Consider the following 20,322-nt stretch of genomic DNA (forward strand, 5'->3'; position numbering starts at 1 on the left):
CTCCCCTTTCTAAGAGTATATGAAAGGTATAAACCAACTTTTACCTTGCATGTGGTGATTGTATTGTACTTTGAGGGCAAGAACCTGCCAGTTGTGAATTTTGCAAGTTATTTATGCTATCAAGGATCTTCCATAGCGTGAGATCATTAAATCAATAATAAACAAACCAAAAAGTCATAGCCTCTTATATGTAAAGAACATAGGACATGCAATGATCCATCACCATGTTACATACATTCACTTTATTTCCATTGTTAGTGTTAAAAGTTCAGTCATGTGCTGTTCCAGGTGCCAGAAAAATACTGGTAGTGGTAGCTGGGAGTGTAAGACAGAAAACAGAAAAAGCAGAAAATTTGAAAAGACAGAAAAGTTTTGAGTTGTTATTAGAGTGTTGACAGGAAGCTGTGGGAGTTGAAATGAAGATAATGTTTGGTTGTTGTTTAAGGATTTTTTAATATTTTATTTCAGGGTGTGTTTCAAATGGGAAAAACACTACTACATAGAAATCCTTATGGACAGTATCAGGTGCAGGTAACCATTTGAGCACACCAAAAGTTGCACCATAGAGCAGTCCCGGAGAGCAGTACGCTTTTTTTTATATCCACAGCCCCCACCCCCACCCCCACCCCGGGTCCACTCCCACCCATCACACTCAGCAATCACACAGGTAGGGATCACAGTTTGTAAAAATAAATTTGTAATAGATATTTAGGTATATTTTCCTAATGTACCATTTCACAGCCATTTGACAAAAGAAATGAAATGGCTCCTGATACATACCCTTAGGGTCATCAATTCAAACCTTTAATTTCAACCCTAACTACTATAGTATTTTCAAATCAAGTCTAAACATTCGGAGCAAAATCATTTTTGCAGTCATATATGTCACCTTTAATGCACATACTCTTATGTCATTATTTTTGGTTGTCGTTTCTGTAGCCAGAGCACATACATTTTTCAACATAGAGGATATGGTTTAAGGGCCGCTACAGACTTTTTAGTGGATGTAGAATATTTGATGTAACATGTCTTAGTTATTTAATCTATTCCTGTTCTATTTCTAGTAATATTTCAACTCCCGGGGGTTTAACTTCTAAATGAATGTTTGATGACATAAAATTGATACTATATTTCCAACAGACATTCAACATAACATATAATTGATTTTCCGTCAACAGCACATTCATAGAAGATTGAAATACAGTCCAACCTCCCTTATCTGGACCTCTTTTATACGGATCTCTCTGTTATCCAGATATGTGTATTTCACAGGAAAACTTGGTTTTTGAAACCTTCATTTCATGCTCTGAAGCATTCAGGATGATATCTATGTGCCATATATAACACTGAAATACCATCTTTCAGAGTTATTTACCCCCATGTTGAATAATTTGTTGTTCGAAAAGTTCCAATTTTGACACTAAGTCATTTAATTCACCTCAGGATTTTGCACTTACTGGGTCCCTTCATGGCCGGATAATGGGACTATTAGGAATATTCTGAGTCTGTATACCCCTTAATTCTATTGAACAGGGTTCATTGACGATTCATATTCAGCACATTTACCTTTACCTGCAATGGGCTATTCCAGTTGTAATCCATACACCCCTGTGGAAGACATGACCTTAATCTTCCACACAGGGAATGTGAATTTCAAATGGGATTATCTGAATGGGTGGCTCCATTTGAAATCTACACTCCCTGTGTGGAAGACTAAGGTCATGTCTTCCATAAGGGGTGTATGGATATCAGTTGGAATAGCCCAATGACTCAGTGTGTATAGTATTTGTTTGCAGACAGAATGTGTGTACAAAGTGCACCCAGGGTAAATGTTCAAAAGAAATAAGTAAATAAAGCAAATTTAGACAATAACAAATTTATTTCAGTCACATAACTTTACCTTTGGTCTTGAAGAAGAAAGAAAGAAAGTACTTTTCATCCAGGCAAGTGTTATTTGTTCAATGGTAAAGCTAAAGGTCTGTAAATAATTACTTTTACTGGATGGGTGCGGGTTCATGCTTTTGTGTTCCAACAACGCTTCGCTGCTGCTCATGAAATCATTTGCATACATTAATTGATACACACTTCTGTTTTTCTGAATGTCCTGGGCAATTTATAATGGCCCATTTTGTCCCTTGTGCAATTTAAGAATTTGGAATAACTGTAAATAATCTAATCCAGCAAGTTGCTACCTCATAACCCTAAACTGTAATCCTAGAAGACAATGTTGTGGATGGAATTCTGTACATATGCTAAGAATTCAAAGAGAGAATAGAGTCAATGGCTGCTAGAGGCATGGCATAGAAGACCAGTTGACTAGAATCCCTACCAATGCAAACTTTTTTTTTTTGAGACACTGGTCAAGATACTTAAAACAGGGCTGTCAAATCTCATGCATTGGCCGTGAGTCTCACGCATTGGGTCACTTTCTCACGGTCTCACGCCAAGGTAGTATAATCTCACGCCTAGGTAGTAAATCCCACGCAAAAAGCAGGAAAATGAGTAAAATCTCACGCATCGTCGTGAATAATTTGTTACTCCTACAAGATAATCTAATTAGAAACTCGGTTGGTGTAAAAATTCATAATATTTGTCATGTAACACTAAGGGTGGCGAGTTCAGGACACACGGCCGGGATGTTCCCAGCAAACAACATTTTTAAACGTTATAAACACGCTTTTGGTTTTGACCAAAAGGTTTTAATAACATTTTTACAATGTCAGGTAAAATATAACGATCACAAAAATGTTTTTGAAATTTCGTATATGAAAAACACACCACAAAATGATGTTATTGTAAAATATTTTTTGCATTTTTTCAAAATATTTTGTCAACATATTTTCAGATTTTTAGATGATTTCCTCTTTTTCTATTCCTGAAATTTACGCATTATCTGTTATTTTCAGTCCAATTTGAGTTTTTTTAGCATTATTTTGTGATATTTTCCTCTTTTTAAAAGCATTTTCCTTTTTTTTTCACAAATGGTCAGTTTCAGGTCTGTATTTTGTCAAATTTGCAGCAAGTTTTCAAAAATGTTTTTAAATGTTATTAAAACTTTTATTTTATACCCTAAACCAGATATTTATAATACCATAAAAGGTGTAACTTTGGCAGCTCACTTTTTACAAGTTCAACTCTATATAAATCTATTTGAAATTGAATAAATTTTGCTCCTAAGAAAATCAATTCCTGATATCTACTGCTGATATCAGGTAGTTTATCAATGCCCACATCTACTGCTGATATCCGGAAAAAGGAATAACTGGACATGCAGAATAACTTTGACATGCGGGGTAATTGCTTTGGCAGCTATTTACAGGTCACGTTTTACAAGTTCAATTGTAAATAAATCTAGCATAAATTTAAGGCTGTCAATATTTAACATGTAATTGGAGCCGTTTAAAAAATGTTAGGAAAAATCGCTAAACGTGTAAACGCTTTTTTTTCTTTCTTTTTTTCTTTTTTGAAATTTATTTGGCAAAAAACCATCGGAGGGCTAAAACAAATCAACAATTGTTGATAACAAAGGCTGGAAGAACCATTTTAAAACAATTTGAAATCATTAAAACGTGGACACTATATTAAAACAATTTGAAATCATTAAAAAAGTGGACACTAGACTGTCCGTATTTTAATAGTTTTAAATTTTTAGTGAATGGTGACATTCAATATGCATTGAATTTACCATAGGATATGACCATCACCATTAATTAAAATTTTAAAACTGTTAAAATACGGACAGTTCGGTGAAGATATGGTGTGTACTTTTCAAATTTAGTGTCCACCTTTTAAAAAATTATTTCAAATGGCTTCCAGTGATATATTTAGAGTTGACCTGAATAAAACTGACCCTGCATGCCAAAGTGTTACCACATGCATTTGACGGTCAGTCGGTCACACGATCTTGCTCACCAGCAAGGAGGCTGGCTACTGACATTCTTCCCCATCTCATTATCAGTCCCAGAACAACGCCAAATATGGATTAAAAGACCTTTGACCTTGGATGTACAACAGCATGTTATGATCTAATGGGAAACTGTGCACATCAACAAACACCATTTCTATCAAAAAGGCAACGTCTGATATAATTTGAAACCACATAAATTACTAGAGTTGGTTCTTCTCTTGGATTTGGACCAAGCTTTAGAATATCGAATGTTGCGTTTTGAAATAAAACAAACCAGAAATTTATCACCCATTGTAAAAGATATGGCACATGTACGAATACACGTACATACATTGGCTGACCTTGTGGATTTCTTGGCCCAGCCATGCTAACCACATAAGGAGATTATACGATTAACCTAGTGCAGCTATTGTCATAGCAGGGTATTATTATGTAATACTCCTGATCCATATTTGGCGTTCTCTTGGACTGATTATGAAGCGCCAATGGAGTAATAATGGAAAAATATGTTTGCTATCACAAGAATATTCCACAAAGATACATAATTCAAACATTTTGCCTGACAAATCCATTGAAAAAGTACTCACTACTTTAGCTTTCGCCATCTGGATTTGTCAGCCAAAAATGTTTGAATTATTCATCTACAATCCTACAAATGCATCTATTTACCACAAAGATACAATTTAATGAAATAAATGTATTCGAGTATCGCCCCACGAGTCGTAGTCATTTATACCATAGGTATTATACATCATCATTATTATATTTATTTTGAGAACATCCACCATCAGTGGTTTACACACACGCTTTCAATTTAAGAGACTGCGTCTGAAAGAACCTGACTTTATAGAAGTAGCTTTAAGAATCAAGCAGGTAACCGTGTATGCTGTACTAAATTTAATTAATCAGCTTTTATTATACCTCATTTGTTTTTACATTGACCTTTGCATTCCTAAATTACATTAATTTAAGGCAAAATTCAATCAATTCACGGATTCTGTGTCCGACTGCAAAACTAAATCTATGGAATGAATGGAAATGGACAGGAAAGGACACTTTTAAAAATTAAAAAAGTATGTATACACTGATTAATCAGTTAATTTATAAAAGCAATCCGAACCTATTACAAATATGAACATTAATTTTAGTGATAAATATGTGTAACAATAATTGAGTGTCAATATAAAAATGGCCTATCCGGCATTTGGGTTATTGGAAAACTGGACGGATGCGAATTTTCAATACAATACAATACAATTTCGATACAATACATAACAATTTTTCTTAAACATTACTTTAGATAGATTCATAATGTTTCATGTTTGTTATTATGACCTAAAAGGTTGGTAACCCATACGTCTTAGTCTAAACTTTATACTCGATACTTTAATGCTGAAGAAAAGGTTACTCAAGGATGTTGTTCAGTTTTTACCTTTTTTGTGTGATTCGCCAATGTGCATCCCTTCCTATAGCAGACCTCAAGATCTGTTAAACTGATGGTAAATTAAACTTGTTGGGTGAACTATTTCCACACATGATCCGTTATTTTGCAAATTATGTCGGTAATTCGTATAGCAAACCACTACTAAAAAAATATAATACCGACCTTTTAGACGAATTTTATTATTTGAATCATATAGATTTGCCGCATTGACGGTAATTTCAAGACCAAAGATTGTTGAATTTTCATGACAATAATCTGTTTTGTGCACCAAAAACCTTCTAGGTTTGTGCCATCAGAGCTCATCTGATATTGGTCAAGTATGAGATTTCTTAAAATGTGCCACTTTCATCTCCCAGTGAAATCGTGACCGGACTTGAGATGAGACTTGTGGTGCGATAATCAAAACCCATCTTGTAAATGAGTTTATTCGTAAGGTATAGACCTCAAACTTAAAAGCAGGACGAACCAGCGTCATAGATCCCACCGAAAACTGATTTTTTTTTTTATTAAAGGACAGTAACCAGCTCTGTACTACTTTCTTGTGCTTTGCGTGCTTTTGAAGACCACACTCCTTTAACTTCGTCTTCAAATTATGACGCATGGACTCTAAGAACTAAACAGTTGAAACCCACTAATTGAAATCACGTTCAACAAAGCACGCCTGAAAGTCTGTTGGTTTAAGAACAATCCCAGATTCTCCTTGTAGCGACGGTATCGCCGATCCTTCAGGTACTCGAAATTTGAATTGATGCAAAAGATGTGTCAGAAAAATGAATACCATAACATGAGCCAAAGCTTCACCTGGACAACTTCGACGACCAACACTGAATGGAATGACTTCGGGAACCTTATCACGACTGTTTATGAATCGCTCAGGTCGGAATTCGTCTGGGTCTTTCCACACTTGAGGATCATGATGTATGGCCCAAATATTAGGCACAACGGTTGCACCTTTAGGCACATTGTACGGACCGATTGTGGTGTCTTCGCTTACTGTATGTAGTACTGCAAGAGGCACTGGACTTGCCATTCGTAGAACCTCTTGAATAACTGCACGTGTGTAAGGTAAATTTATTTTGTCAGAAATTCGTGGAAAACGATTGCGTCCAACAACAGAATCGAGTTCAAACTGAACACGGCTTTGAATGTCTGAATTGGCAAGTAAATATAAAACACCCCAATGAATGGCCGTTGATGTTGCATCAGATCCAGCAATAAACAGAGCAGTTAGATGGCCTTTCATGTTGTCTTCCGTGAGAAACGATTTAGGATCAGGTGGTACTTCGCTGTTCTTATGGTGTTGTCCTTTTATCATATGTAAATACGCATCCACAAAATCCGTTATATGATTCGAATCAAATTTATTACGATGTTCTTCAATAATGTTACTAACAAGGTCACTAATTGGGCTATGGAATAAATCCACGTCCTCTTTGGCATTGGTTGGGATTGACGACAAAATTGGAAGAGCATTTTCAGATCCGCCAGCTCCGAGAGCATCGTTGCAGCGATGAGCAAAATTCATCAACTGCTTGAAGTTGCCGTCATTGTAGTTATATCTTTTACCAAAGACAATAGAGCAGATGACATTTGCTGTAGCATTAGTTAATAATTCCCGCAATGAGATAGGTTGCCCTTGTAACGTACTAATTTCATTTCGAAGTTCACAGCTCTCACTAGAAACCTTTTCTTCAAACAATTGCTTCCCAACTCCAAATTGCCGAAATGTAGACATTGCAAATCGTCGGTAAGGTTGAAATGTTTCATAACTCATTGAATTCGTTCCAAATATTTTCTTTGTTACCTGATTGCGACTACGATCATTGATCTTTGGGTTACTCAATGCTTCCTTCAGTAGCTTTTGGTCGGATATAATTATCATGTAGTTTCCAAATACTTGCAAAATATAAATCTTTCCATATGTTTTACTGAGACGAGCCAACAATACGTGACTAGTCAAGAGTTCATGAAGACCCGATCCAGCTTTGAAAGCGTGCCATAGAAATGTTGGCAAATTCCCCACAAGCGGCCAATTTATTGGACCAGGAGGTAAACATGGTAAATGTTTTCTTCTATGTATCCACCATAGAAGTAAAAGAAATACAACAGTTAACAGAAGAAGCGTACTTGGTTCCAATATACTTGATGTTATATCCAAAGTGACAACAGTCATGTTCATTTCCACTTCCCAATCAGTTTGTTTCAGAAGACTAATTACTTGTTGAAGACGGTTATTGTCGACAGGAGACTGACACAGCGTGGTGAGATGTACTGAGGATGAAATGAAACGCTATTTCTATAAAGTAAACTTATGAAAGCCCTTATAATACTAACATATGTGTCGGGTGTAAGTAAGTGCAGTGTTACCAGGAGTGGCCGACCAATGACCTATAACTACGAATCCTGGATGCGTCGTGCTACTTCAATCATAGTACTTTTGCCTTTTGTCTGGCACAGCGGTTCCTAATCTTTTTTTACAAGCGACCCAATTTAGATATTCAGGGTGAATAACGGATGAGACCGAAGTTTGAGTCGTGCGTTCAGTACTAAACTTGCTATATAAATTTGTTTTAAACAAATTAGCATAATTATATCTTCCTATTTCGTTTTTTCCCCTCATTTTTTGATATGTTGTTGGTGGTATAGATAAAACAAAAAACATTGACGTTCACATTTTGTCTAGCTCAAACATAAATTGACCATTTCCGAGGCAGGCATCCGCGCCCGAGGTTGTTTTCAAATCGTGCTTTCAATCTTTCATTGAACATTATTTTGTTTTTTTTATCTTGTTGAAAAAAATCATTTGGTATGCATTGATTTGTATATGTTTCTTGTAATTAATATAGCAATAATTTTAAGTTAAATGAAAGATTTGCACAAATATAATTATTCTCTGGTCGTGTTCAAGGTTTTCATTGGGAGTGGCTATTGTTTTACAAACGTGATCATTGAGAACAGCTTAAAATGTTAAACTTCGTGTAGTATAAAATTATTCAGTTTTGTGACTTGTCTGAATATTTTTAAGCTAATCAAATATGCAAGCCATCGTCCGCTTTAAACTGTCCAATGCCTCTGAATATTAACCACAGATATCCAATTTCTGTGGAAGGACTCAATAATTAAATCTCTGGTAATAGCCCGGGGAAACAGCCACTTCACCTTTAATCAAAATAAATAGGCAGATACTATTGTGACAGGGAAAATAGACTTACTTGGCCTGTAAGAATCGGTTCAAGAAACACTATTTCCATGCGTGATAGTCTCGCTGTGATGCATCATGAAGTCCTTAGGAGAAAATTGTGCTTGTTAGTAACCATGGTAACATGATACGAGATCCTGCCGATAATATTGGTCAATCTTTTCTTTATGCATCACCTCTAGCATCATGCATCTTAAAGGTGGGTAACCCGATTGGCAACCTACACCCAGTTTACTTCATCAAAATGCCGGGTCAAAATGCAGATATTGGTATCAGCATAAATCTCATAATTTTCTCATAACCACCACAGAGAAATTTTAGACGGTATGAATAAAACGTGGTAGTTTGGTGGTACACCCGGAAGTCATATTATGTACTGATTATATTATATTGAGACACTTAACTTTGATACACATTTTTTCTTCAAAATCCAATCCATGCAACAATGTTTGGGTGACGAGCCTCAATATGAAATGTTACAATCGGGCCAACGACCTTTAAGGCTGGTCAGAGGGCATAACCTGGCGGTGTTTGCACTTAAAGGCCCATTCAGTGATTTGCTCATCCGGACGATCGTAAAAAATCATCAAAATTCAGATTTTGGCACCTTGATGTGCTAACATAGCCTGCGAGTGGTTCAGCCGAAAGCCGTGTACTAGTATTTTAGACAAAGTAAGACACTTTACACGAATCTGTAATTTAGATACTGACAGTATCTAAATTAGCTACATGTATTTGAATGTGGCTTCAACTTCGTCAGTATTGCTGTTTTCTTCGTTTTGTTTTTGCCAAATTTGTCATTTCAAAAAATACCAAATGATAATTTGAATGACTTATCCTTCACTTTTAAGCAATTTATAAACAATTTTAATTTTTTTTACACTTGCGCTGGAATCACTGAATGGGTCTTTAAATATTGAGTTATATTTAGCATAAAGCTGACACACAAGAGGAATGGTATGGGTTCTATAAAGGATATGCTATAAATATAATGCTTGATATAGTATTAAAAAGGATTGTCATTTGAGCCCCTTTTGCATGTTTTTTTTTTTTCTCGGGGGGGAAAAATGCCCAAAACTTTCGATTTGTATATTATTGGCCCTAACTTAAGAAGCACAAGCCCCTGTGGAGTATCTTTCTGGGCTCATTTCCTATCAATGTAAGTGGCTAAAGCAAGAAAATATGGTTCCTGTCATGCCACCCATCTTAAGGGGTGGGGTATGAACGTTTGAACAGTATTTATTGTGGGACATTAGAGCACATCAGACATATCGAATTGCATTCTTAATACGAAGAATGGCCTTCTGATATCAAATAATTTTGATTTTTTGAAATTCGCAATGTAATACACATTTTATGGCAAATGATTAAAAATTGATATTTTTGATATTTATCAGTACTCGAAGTAAACTTTATAAATCTGATGATTTATAATGTGTATGTAGGTGGGATGAAAAAACGACGATCAATTAAAAATTTTGACCTTTCGTATTTAAGATATGGATTTTTTTTTCCAAAACAAAACAAAAATTAGGTCCTTTGGGGGAAAAAATCCATATCTTCAATATGAAAGGTCAAAATTTTCAATTGATCGTCGGCTTTTCCTCCCAGCTGCATACACTTTAAGAATATGTCATTAGATTTATAAAATTTACTTCGAGGACGGTTATATATCAAAAATGTGAAAAATATCAAATTTTAATAATTTGTCATAAACTTTGTATTATATCGTGAATTTCAAAAATGGAAAATTATTTGATATCAGAAAGAAATTCTTCGTGTTCAGAATGCAATTCGATATGTCTGATGCTCTCATGTCCCACAAAAAATACTGTCGAAACGCCCAAAACGCTCATTCCAGATCCCTTAAGGCAAAACAAAATATAACAACATAGAATCAGAATTAATGGGTATGTACAACATATAGACAGCAAAACAGTTGAGAGTTATCCAACTTCATTGTTGACCCGTACGCATGGTACATGTATACTTTTATAATCCGTGGAATTCGGACTGAATATAAAATATTTGAAGCTTATAGATGTTGAATTTAATGTAATAAGCGTAATATATTCACAATTTCCAAATTTCACGTGTCAATTACACTGAGCCCTGTCAATGGTCCAAGCACTTGGCCCTGTCAATGGTCCAATCACTTGGCCCTGTCAGTGGTCCAAGCACTTCAATAGACCTTGTCAATGGTCCAAACACTTAAATGGGCCCTGTCGATAGTCCAAGCACTTCATTGGGCCCTGTCGATGGTCCAATCACTTTATTGCGCGCGCCCTGTCAATGGTCAAATCACTTCATTGGACCCTGTCGATGGTCCAATCACGTCAATGAGCCCTGTCGATGTTCCAAGTACTTCAAGGGGCCTAGTCAATGGTCCAAGCACTTCATTGGGCCCTTTCGATGGTCCAAGCAAGTCAATGGTCCAAACACTTCAATGGGCCCTGTCAATGGTCCAAGCACTTCATTGGACCCTGTCGATGGTCCAAGTACTTCATTGGACCCTGTCGATGGTCCAAGTACTTCATTGAACCCTGTCGATGTTCCAATCACTTCAATGGGCACTGCCAATGGTCCAAGCACGTCAATGAGCCCCGTCGGTGTTCCAAGCACTTCTTAATTTTCATTTAACATCTTGCCCCGCAGGGCATTAATCTGTCAATTGTCCAAGCACCTCATTGGTCCCTGTCAATGGTCCAAGCACTTCAATGGGCCATGTGAATGATCCAAACACTTCAAAGGGTTTTGTCAATTGTCCAAGCACTTCAACGGGCCCTGTAAATGGCCCAAGCACTTCAAAGGGTTCTGTCAATGGTCCAAGCACTTCAATGGGCCCTGACAATGGTCCAATCACGCCAATGGGCCGTGTTAATGGTCCAAGCACTTCAAAGGATTCTGTCAATGTCAATAGTCCAAGCACTTCAATGGGCCCTGACAATGGTCCGAAGTTCCGAACACTTCAATGGGCCCTGTCAATGTTCCAAGCAAAAAGGACACTGTCTAACAATACGACTCACATGAACCGAGCCAATGCATTCTGCAAATCAAGTCAGAAAACATTCTTGTGTTGGTTTACACCTTGTCGGAAATGCAAATATTCAGGCCCTGTTTGCAATGATAGAGGTTAAAGCAAAAGTTTTCGGAGAGAATATTAACAACTGGACTTTTCCATCCGAATGTTAATCCTTACTAACATGACTATAATACTTACACTGAATTACAGAATATTTAAAACATATTATCGATCTACATGATCTAGAGTCAGCAAAGTAGTGTTAATCATATTTTTGAAATTGTTGTTTCAAAATTCTCAAAAAGATGATTAATGATGTGGCGAAAATTTTGGTGAAAAATTGAAGACCTTGTGCATTATGGTGAAAAACACTTAGTCTTAGTCTAAATCGCGTTCTACAGCACACGTAACAAATGTCGCTGGTTTGTAGACAATTCCAAGTTCTCCTTCCATAGAAGGTTTCGATGACCCTTCAGGTGTTACAAATGTGAATTGATGCACAAGATGCGTAAAGAATATGAACACCATTGCCTGCGCCAAAGCTTCACCTGGACAACTTCGACGACCAACACTGAATGGAATGACCTCGGGAACTTCATCACGACTATTTATGAATCTCTCAGGTCGGAATTCGTCTGGGTCTTTCCACACTTGAGGATCATGATGTATGGCCCAAATATTAGGCACAACTATTGCCCCCTTAGGCACATTGTAAGAACCGATTGTGGTGTCTTCGCTTACTGCGTGTGGTACTGCAAGAGGCACTGGACTTGCCATTCGAAACACCTCTTGAATGACGGCACGAGTGTAAGGAAGATTGACTTTGTCAGAAATTCTGGGAAAGCGATTGCGTCCTACAACAGAATCGAGCTCTACCTGTACGCGACTTTGAATGTCTGGATTGACAAGCAGATACAATATCCCCCAGTAAATGACAACTGATGTGGTATCGGCACCTGCGATGAACAAGCTGGTTAGATTGCCTCTCATGTTATCGTCAGTAAGAAACGTACGCAGACCTGTAATTGAATCGCTATGCTGCTTTTGCTCACGAAGGTATGCATCTACAAAGTCATCAATGTGCTCAGAATCAAAGTTTCTACGATGTTCTTCTATAATGCCGGTTACATAATCTCGTATTGGTCGCTCAACGGCATTCATTTCACGTTTCGCTTTTGATGGGAGTAAAGCTAAAATAGGAAGAGAGGTTTCTGATGCTCCTGCACCAATGGCGTCATTCCAACGATTCGCTAAATGCATCAGAGATTTAAATCTGTCGTCATTGTAATCATAGCGATGACCAAATACTACGGAACATATCACGTTTGCAGTTGCGTTGTTGAGAAACTCATGTAGCTCAGAATTTACACCTCTTAACTTGGCAATCTCTTGTCGAAGGATCTCACTTTCAGCAGCAACTTTATCCTCAAAGGATTGCTTTCCGACGCCAAAATGACGAAACGTGGTCATTGCAAAGCGACGATAAAGATGAAAGTCTTCGTAAGTATTGACGTTTAAGCCGAAAACCTTTGTTGCTAAGTTGCTGAAGTACCGATTGTTAATTTTTGGATTGTTCAGTGCCTCTTTCAGAAGCTGGTGATCAGAAATAACAATCATGTAGCTTCCAAACGTGTTCAAAGTACAGATCTTTCCATATTTGTTTCCGAAATATGTCAGTATTTTATGGAGACCTAACCCAGACATGTAGGATTGCCATGCTAAAGTAGGGAAACTTCCGACAAGTGGCCAGTTGATTGGTCCAGGAGGCAAGTTTCTTGGGGTATGAGTCCACCAGAAAAGAAAAAGAAATACAACTGCAAATAACAGCAGAGAATGAGTTTCGAGAAAAACCTCGAAAGTAGGACTCAGATTGACAACCATATTGATCGTAGTGATAACCAAATAAATACTACGGAACCAATTACGTTTGCAGTTGCGTTGTTAAGCTGCCCATGCAGCTCAGAGTTAGTTTTCACCTCGCAACTGTATTAAATACCTCTTGTCGAAGGATCTCACTTTCACCAGCAACATTGTTCTCAAAGGATTGCTTTCCGGCACCAAAATGACGAAACGTGGTCATTGCAAAAAAATATCAACGACAATATTGCGTCGAGAATTATCATGGTTCTCTATACACGGAGTTCAAGGTTCGGGTCAAATATATATACACAAATCATGCAAATACGCATCGGCACACAAACATTATATTGGTTTCAATATGACATAAACATTTAACATAATATTTGACATACGAGGGCTCATGTACACACGTTAAGGTACTGTATGTGGCTATCATTTTCTTCAGAATGGGGGGGGGGGCAATTATCTGGGGCAAAAAACGGGCAAAAGGCACATTAACGGGCTATGCCCATACGTGTGCCACGTATTAGACATTAATACGATTATGACATTGAGACCACCGTTCCTTATTTTTGTTAACATCAAAAGAAAATCATTTGTAAAATTTCATGTAAACAAATCCAATTGATTATTGGGTAAAATGATGTTAAACACCGGGGTTAAACATATACCTACAATGACGTTTCGTGCTACATCGTACTCCGTAGCACTTTCTCAAATCGACTGACCAATTCTTCCAGTCCTCCTCGTCTGCTTCCTGTTGGAGCTTGATATTGGTGGCGCTGTTTTGGGTTTAAGGAGCTGGTCATAGATGTGCGGCAGGAAGTGATTTCCTTCATCCCGGTTTGTGTTGGCTCCCCTTTTCCGTATCCAAATAGCTTCTTTCATGTGTCTTTCTATTTCTGTTTTACTCTCTGTCCTTTATGCTGCGTCATCCCAGTTGATCACATGATTGTTCTCCGCTACATAGTCTGTGATAGCGGATTTATTAGGCTCTCCGGTGACTGAGGCCTTCCTCTGTGCTCTGGTGTAAGCCTAGTTGAGGCTTTTTCCGCTTCGGTTTTGTGTTCTTATGACCGCGTACCAAGCACTCTAGAGGTTTCATCAATGTAGGTTTTTTCACGTATTTTTTGTGGGACCTGAGAGCACATCAGACATTGTATTTTTAAAACGAGGAATGTCCTTCTGTATCAATCTAATGATATGTACTTTAAGCTGAGATAAAAAGCCGACGATCAATTGAAAATATTGACCTTATGAAGATATAGATTTTTCCCCAAAAGACCTAAAAAAAATGGTCAGGGTTTTTTTTTTTTTTTTTTTTTTGGGGGGATTGAGAAAAAACAGGATCTCATATCTTCCGCCACTAAAACAAAAATGACTTCCTATATTAAACACAAGAGACATCCTAAATTTGGTTAAGGCTCGTTAATTTTCACTAAGGACAATAATCAGTTAGTAAAATGCCCGGGAAAATGGCATGTTGATTTCGCTTTTAATACTGCACACTCTTTTTTCTTTTGCTGAATCATATCGTACACACTCTGCATATCGTATAACCCCTATAGCATCTAATGGTGAATCTGAATGTCTTCGGAGTTTCTAGTTTCTGATGGCCAGGGAATTAATATTTTCGCATTCTTTTAGTGATGGAAATTTTACGAACCCAGGAAGATTCACGCGGGGATTCACGTTGGAGCTTTAAGGTCCAGAGCTAGGTTTGTTATTTGATCAGTTTGCATCTTGATCTACTGTATGAGGCACAATGAGCTTGACGATATACATCCGAAATGCGTTGGATGGTAAGACCTCGTGACATGTGCAACAAGGCTGTATTAGCGCCATGTTTTGGAATCCCTAGCCAGCTTGTCAGGAACTACTCAGCTTTGCGGTCCAAAAGCTGGAGATTTATTATCAGATAGTGTACATGTATGCCTACGTGCACGCCCCCGATTCAGAGTGGTGTTTGGGATTTAACAATAGGTCCCAATCAAAACTTGACCATGTTCAAGTTGTTGACGATTTTCTTACTTACGATTGTATTACCAAGCTGTCCATGACCAGGGTTCGCAGGGTTTTGCCGCAGGTGGACATGGTGGAAAAACAACTTGGCAAAAACAGTTTTTGCCAGTTATTTGCCGCAAAAACTAAACAAAGTGATGAATAGATCACTTTTTTTCATCTCAAAAATAATTAAGAAGTTACAAAAATAATTTCCTGAGTGTAAGAAGGCCAGATTTGGTAAGTAAAATATTAAAAGAAATTAAAGGCATATGGGTTATCATTGCTCATAGTGCATTTAACTGAATTGTGGCATTACTGGCATATCAGATTCAAAACCTTTTCATTTTAAGGACTTGACAAGACAAAAATATGTTGAATGATTGATCAAAAGTTGTGTCACCAAACGTGACAAGAAGGAAATTTTATACAACCAACATGACCAAACTACAACAGACTACCATCAGATCAAAATTCAAAATTGAACTTAAAAATAGATTTGATGTACTCCAAGATTATGAGGATGTAGAAGACAGTGTAGAGAAGAAGTGGCAACATTTTGAGAATGCTTACAAAGAAACTGCACAGAAGGTTCTCGGGTACAAAAAGAAGGGCCAGAAACCATGGATCAGCAAGGAATCATGGGATTTAGTAGAGGAGAGGATAAAGCTGAAGAGAGACATTGAACAGACAAAGTCAAGCAGAATCAAACAGAACTTAAAAGACGAATACCGGAGCAAAGACAAGGAAGTCAAGAAAAGTATGAGAAGGGACAAGCGGGAATGGGCTGCTGATCTCGCATCTCGGGCTGAAGAAGCAGCAGGAAATGGGCGAATGAAGGAATTATATGACATTACAAAGATTTTAAGCAATGATAAAGGCAGAACAAGCAACGCTGTAAAGGATAAATCTGGGAACATATTAACAGAACAATCAGCAAGGAGAACAAGATGGCAAGAACATTTTAAAGAAGTTTTAAACAGAACACTACCAACCAACCCAGCATCAGAGGAGTTAAATGACCAAGTAACGGTAATCGAGGATTAAGTAATAAACACATCTCAAAAGCAGAAATTAGAGCAGTAATTATAGATGAAAAATGGAAAATCAGGTGGCAAAGATGAAATTACGGCTGAATTGTTGAAAGTAGACATAGACACAACTGTAGACTGGCTTGCAGGCCTTTTTAACACAATCTGGGATAAAGAAGAAGTATCCAAAACATGGAAGCAGGGGCTCATTGTCAAGTTACCAAAGAAAGGTGATCTCATAGAATGTGGAAATTGACGAGGCATTACGTTGTCTTCTGTCCCAAGCAAAGTATTTTGAAGAGTACTTATTGATAGAATTAGAGATGGAGTATAGTAGACAACAAGTTGAGAGATGAACAGGCTGGATTTAAAAGTGGAAGAAGTACAGTGGAGCAGATTTTTGTTTTGCGGAATATTATTGAGCAAGTCGTAGAGTGGCAGTCAACCTTATTCATTACGTTTGTGGACTTTGATAAAGCGTTTGACTCCGTACACCGAGAAAGTCTGTGGAAAATTATGGCTAGCTATGGAATTCCATCAAACATGTCAAATATAATAAGAATGGTCCATGCAGATCTTGTATGAAGAGAGCGAGTGCGCAGTATTAGATGAAGGGGAGGCGTCAGAATGGTTCAAGGTGAAAACCGGTGTGAAGCAAGGAGATGTAATGTCTGGCTTTATTTTATTAATTGTGGTTGATTGGATGATGAAACATGCAACAGAGGGAAATAACACAGGAATCCGGTGGAAATTTATGACAAAATTAGAGGATTTGGACTTTGCGGATGAAATAGCTCTTTTATCATCTACCATCCAACACATGCAGGATAAGGCAACAAAGCTAAGTGAATTTGCAGCAAGAACTGGTTTAAAAATTAAAACCAACAAAACTGAAGTACTTAGAATAAACAGCAAATCCAACACCAGGATAGTCTTAGCAGGCCAGCAACTAAAATGAGGTAGAAAATTATACATACCTAGGTGCAAATGTCAGCAACCAAGGAGGAGGGGGTGAAGACATGAGGAACAGAATTTGCAAGGCAATGGGATCATTCATGAAGCTCAAACAAATCTGGAATGCAAGCAAGCTCACTTTAGGAACCAAACTGAAGCTGTTCAAATCTCTGGTAATGTCAGTATTATTATACGGCTGTGAAACTTGGAAAATCAATGATAGTGATAACAGGAAGTTGGACACTTTTCAATTCAAATGTCTCAGGAGAATACTGAAGATTAGATGGCCATATGTCATATCAAACAAGGACAAGTGAAGAAGTAAAACGGAGGTGGAAATGGATTGGGCATGTGCTAAGGATGGAAGATAATAGCCACTGCATGACAGCACTTTCCTGGGCTCCAGAAGGCAGAAGGAAAGTTGGTCGCTCTAAGACAACATGGAGGCGGACAGTGGAAAAAGAAAGGAAGAAATTAGGGTGGCATTCATGGAGTGAAGCCAAGCCAGTAGCTAGAGAAAGGGACAGCTGGAGGAGGAGACTTGCAGCCTTATGGGCCACAGGGCCCGAAGAGGATAGGTAGGTGTGTGTTATTGTTTATGAGCTTTATGTGTTACTTTTTAATATTTGACTGACTACATTTGAGTTTTTGCCAGTTTTTACCATTTTTGCCGGTTTAAGCCATGTTTTGCCAGTTTTGGCACTTTCCCGACAAAAAACAGGTTTTTACCGGCAAAAACCGAACTTGTCCATGACAAGTGCAAAAAGCGCGCTTGCCCAGACTGTAAAATGAATTAGTTAAAAAGTGTTGGTCAAAGTGAGCTGCGAATTTCACGGATATTTCTTTCCTGGAAATTACCTTGTGGGTTGTGCACCTATTCCAACAGGCAAGGGGCTATTTTAGGCGGAAGAGGTCACTGCACGTTTACTTTTGTCAGAGCATCGGAAATTATTGCTTGAATTTTTCTTCTACTAGGATAATTATTTAGGGGGACGTCCCCATAAAAAAAACCAGGGGAAGCCTCCGATTCTGCCGCCTATTATGCATACTACTACTTTGAGTCAAAGCGGTATTTCGAGCCAGGTGGTACCTCCCCAGCAAACACATAACGTTTTCGACATCATTCGCAAAAGGTTATAAAAGGTTGTCAGAAAACGTTTAAATGTCGGGTTATATAAAGGGTATATTAAGAGTATAAAACGTTTTCATAACCTTAAAAAACATGTTTTCATAATCTACTGCTCAGCAAACGAAAATGTTTTACAGAAAACGTTTAAATGTCGGGTTATATATAGGGTATAAAAACGTTTTAATAACATTCCAAAAGCATTCTTGAAAACTTGATACAAAACATTCTAAACAAAATGTTATTTTGGGGTTGAAAAAATATTTTGCGAAAAACGTTTGCCTAAAATATTTTCAATAACGTTTTAAAAACGTTTTCATGACCTTTATATAACCCGACATTTAAATGTTATTAAAAGGTCTTGAAAAAAACCTTTTAAGAACATTTCTGTGTTTGCTGGGTCAAATATTTTAACATAATGTTATTTAAATATTGACAAAATATTTGGCAAAAATGTTTGCAAAAATAGTTTACAATAACATTTTTTGAAAACATTTAAAAATATTGTTGTAGTGTGTTTTAATACAAAACGTTTTAAAACGTTATCATGACCTTTATATAACCCGACATTTTAATGTTATTAAAACGTTTTTACCTAAACCAAAAGCCAAAATATAACTTATTTAAAACGTTTTTAAAACGTTATTGTGTTTGCTGGGTCCTCATGGCCCCGGCCTTTTGACCGGTTGAAAATTGAATGACATAGAAATATTTAAACACGGATTTTTAATTCTCACTGCATGCACGAATTTTTAATCTCACTGCACGAACGTGCCAGGAGGCACGTTAAAATAGCCTCTGCAACAGCCTATTATCCACCGCCCACAGTCCCATACATATCTTGAGACGTGAAAGACGGGTGCGTTCTTACCCCACTTCTAATTGAATATACAACTAGAATTAATAGCTGCAGTAATGTGCCAACCAACATGAACCCCCATCACCCATATCGTGTCCTTAATTCACTCATATACAATGTAATATGAGCTTATTGGCATTGGTTTTTGCTTCAAAACCTAAAGAAAATTAGTGATTTACAGAAATATTATACAAATCGTACGACTTTTTCCCATTCATTATTTTGCTTTCTTCATTTGAGTGTGGGTGTTAACAGCACAGTGTATCAACCCTTTCTAAATTCATGAAACTTAAAATTGGATTTGCGCCCTCTAATTTTCTTCACAAATGTTGTTGCAAGTCCAATATTGAATTGTAAAGTTCTATACATTATTAATTTTTAGATACGTATATGTCATATCTTAAGTAAACAACTATGCAAACAAACAATGTCACCCAGTCTGCTGATCCAGGACGGGATTTCCCCGCAATTTTTAGGTTTTTATTTACTTTTTACCGTATTTTGACCCCAACAAACTTGCGCCACGTTTTAGCCGAAAAGGGTATTTTTACTTGATCTGTACCTGTGCAGCTGTGCGGAACGCGTTTATATTCTGCAACCATATGTTATAGGTCGCTATAAACCCTAAACCTTAACCCTAAATGTTATTGCGGCCCATGGTGGTTGCAGAAAGAATAAAAGCGTGCGGATGGACTTTCGCGATCAGCGGATATCGATCTAATCTGTTCATGGTGGCTCTACATCGGAACGGCATGTGCCCCCCCACTAGGCCTGGTGCCAATCATGGTCAGTGCCCCCAACCCCCCCCCCGCGGCTCCCAAAGGATAACTGTATCACTGTACCCACAGGTCACCCGGCTCCTCACAGCCAGCGGTGTAAAAACCTGACACGGTGGCTCAGTGGTTACGCCTTGGACTCA

At 37.6% G+C, this 20,322-nt stretch overlaps 3 protein-coding genes across 3 annotated transcripts; 1 reads left to right on the forward strand and 2 right to left on the reverse strand.

Moving 5' to 3' along the window:
* Window positions 1-4,783: 4,783 nt before the first annotated feature.
* Window positions 4,784-8,195, reverse strand: LOC140155013 (cytochrome P450 2U1-like). The gene has a single exon (XM_072177684.1). The coding sequence runs from the start codon at window positions 7,528-7,530 to the stop codon at window positions 5,983-5,985; it is 1,548 nt and encodes a 515-aa protein (XP_072033785.1). The 5' UTR covers window positions 7,531-8,195; the 3' UTR covers window positions 4,784-5,982.
* A 1,048-nt stretch (window positions 8,196-9,243) lies between these two features.
* LOC140155014 (cytochrome P450 2J4-like) lies at window positions 9,244-13,711 on the reverse strand. The gene has a single exon (XM_072177685.1). It carries the CDS (start codon window positions 13,451-13,453, stop codon window positions 11,951-11,953), a length of 1,503 nt encoding a protein of 500 aa, XP_072033786.1. The 5' UTR covers window positions 13,454-13,711; the 3' UTR covers window positions 9,244-11,950.
* Window positions 13,712-17,032: 3,321 nt separating this feature from the next.
* Window positions 17,033-17,422, forward strand: LOC140154365 (uncharacterized). Its single transcript, XM_072176931.1, has one exon. It carries the CDS (start codon window positions 17,033-17,035, stop codon window positions 17,420-17,422), a length of 390 nt encoding a protein of 129 aa, XP_072033032.1.
* The last annotated feature ends 2,900 nt before the right edge of the window (window positions 17,423-20,322 follow it).

The sequence above is a fragment of the Amphiura filiformis genome, chromosome 6 (assembly GCF_039555335.1).
Source record: "Amphiura filiformis chromosome 6, Afil_fr2py, whole genome shotgun sequence".
Classification (NCBI taxonomy): Eukaryota; Metazoa; Echinodermata; class Ophiuroidea; order Amphilepidida; family Amphiuridae; genus Amphiura; species Amphiura filiformis.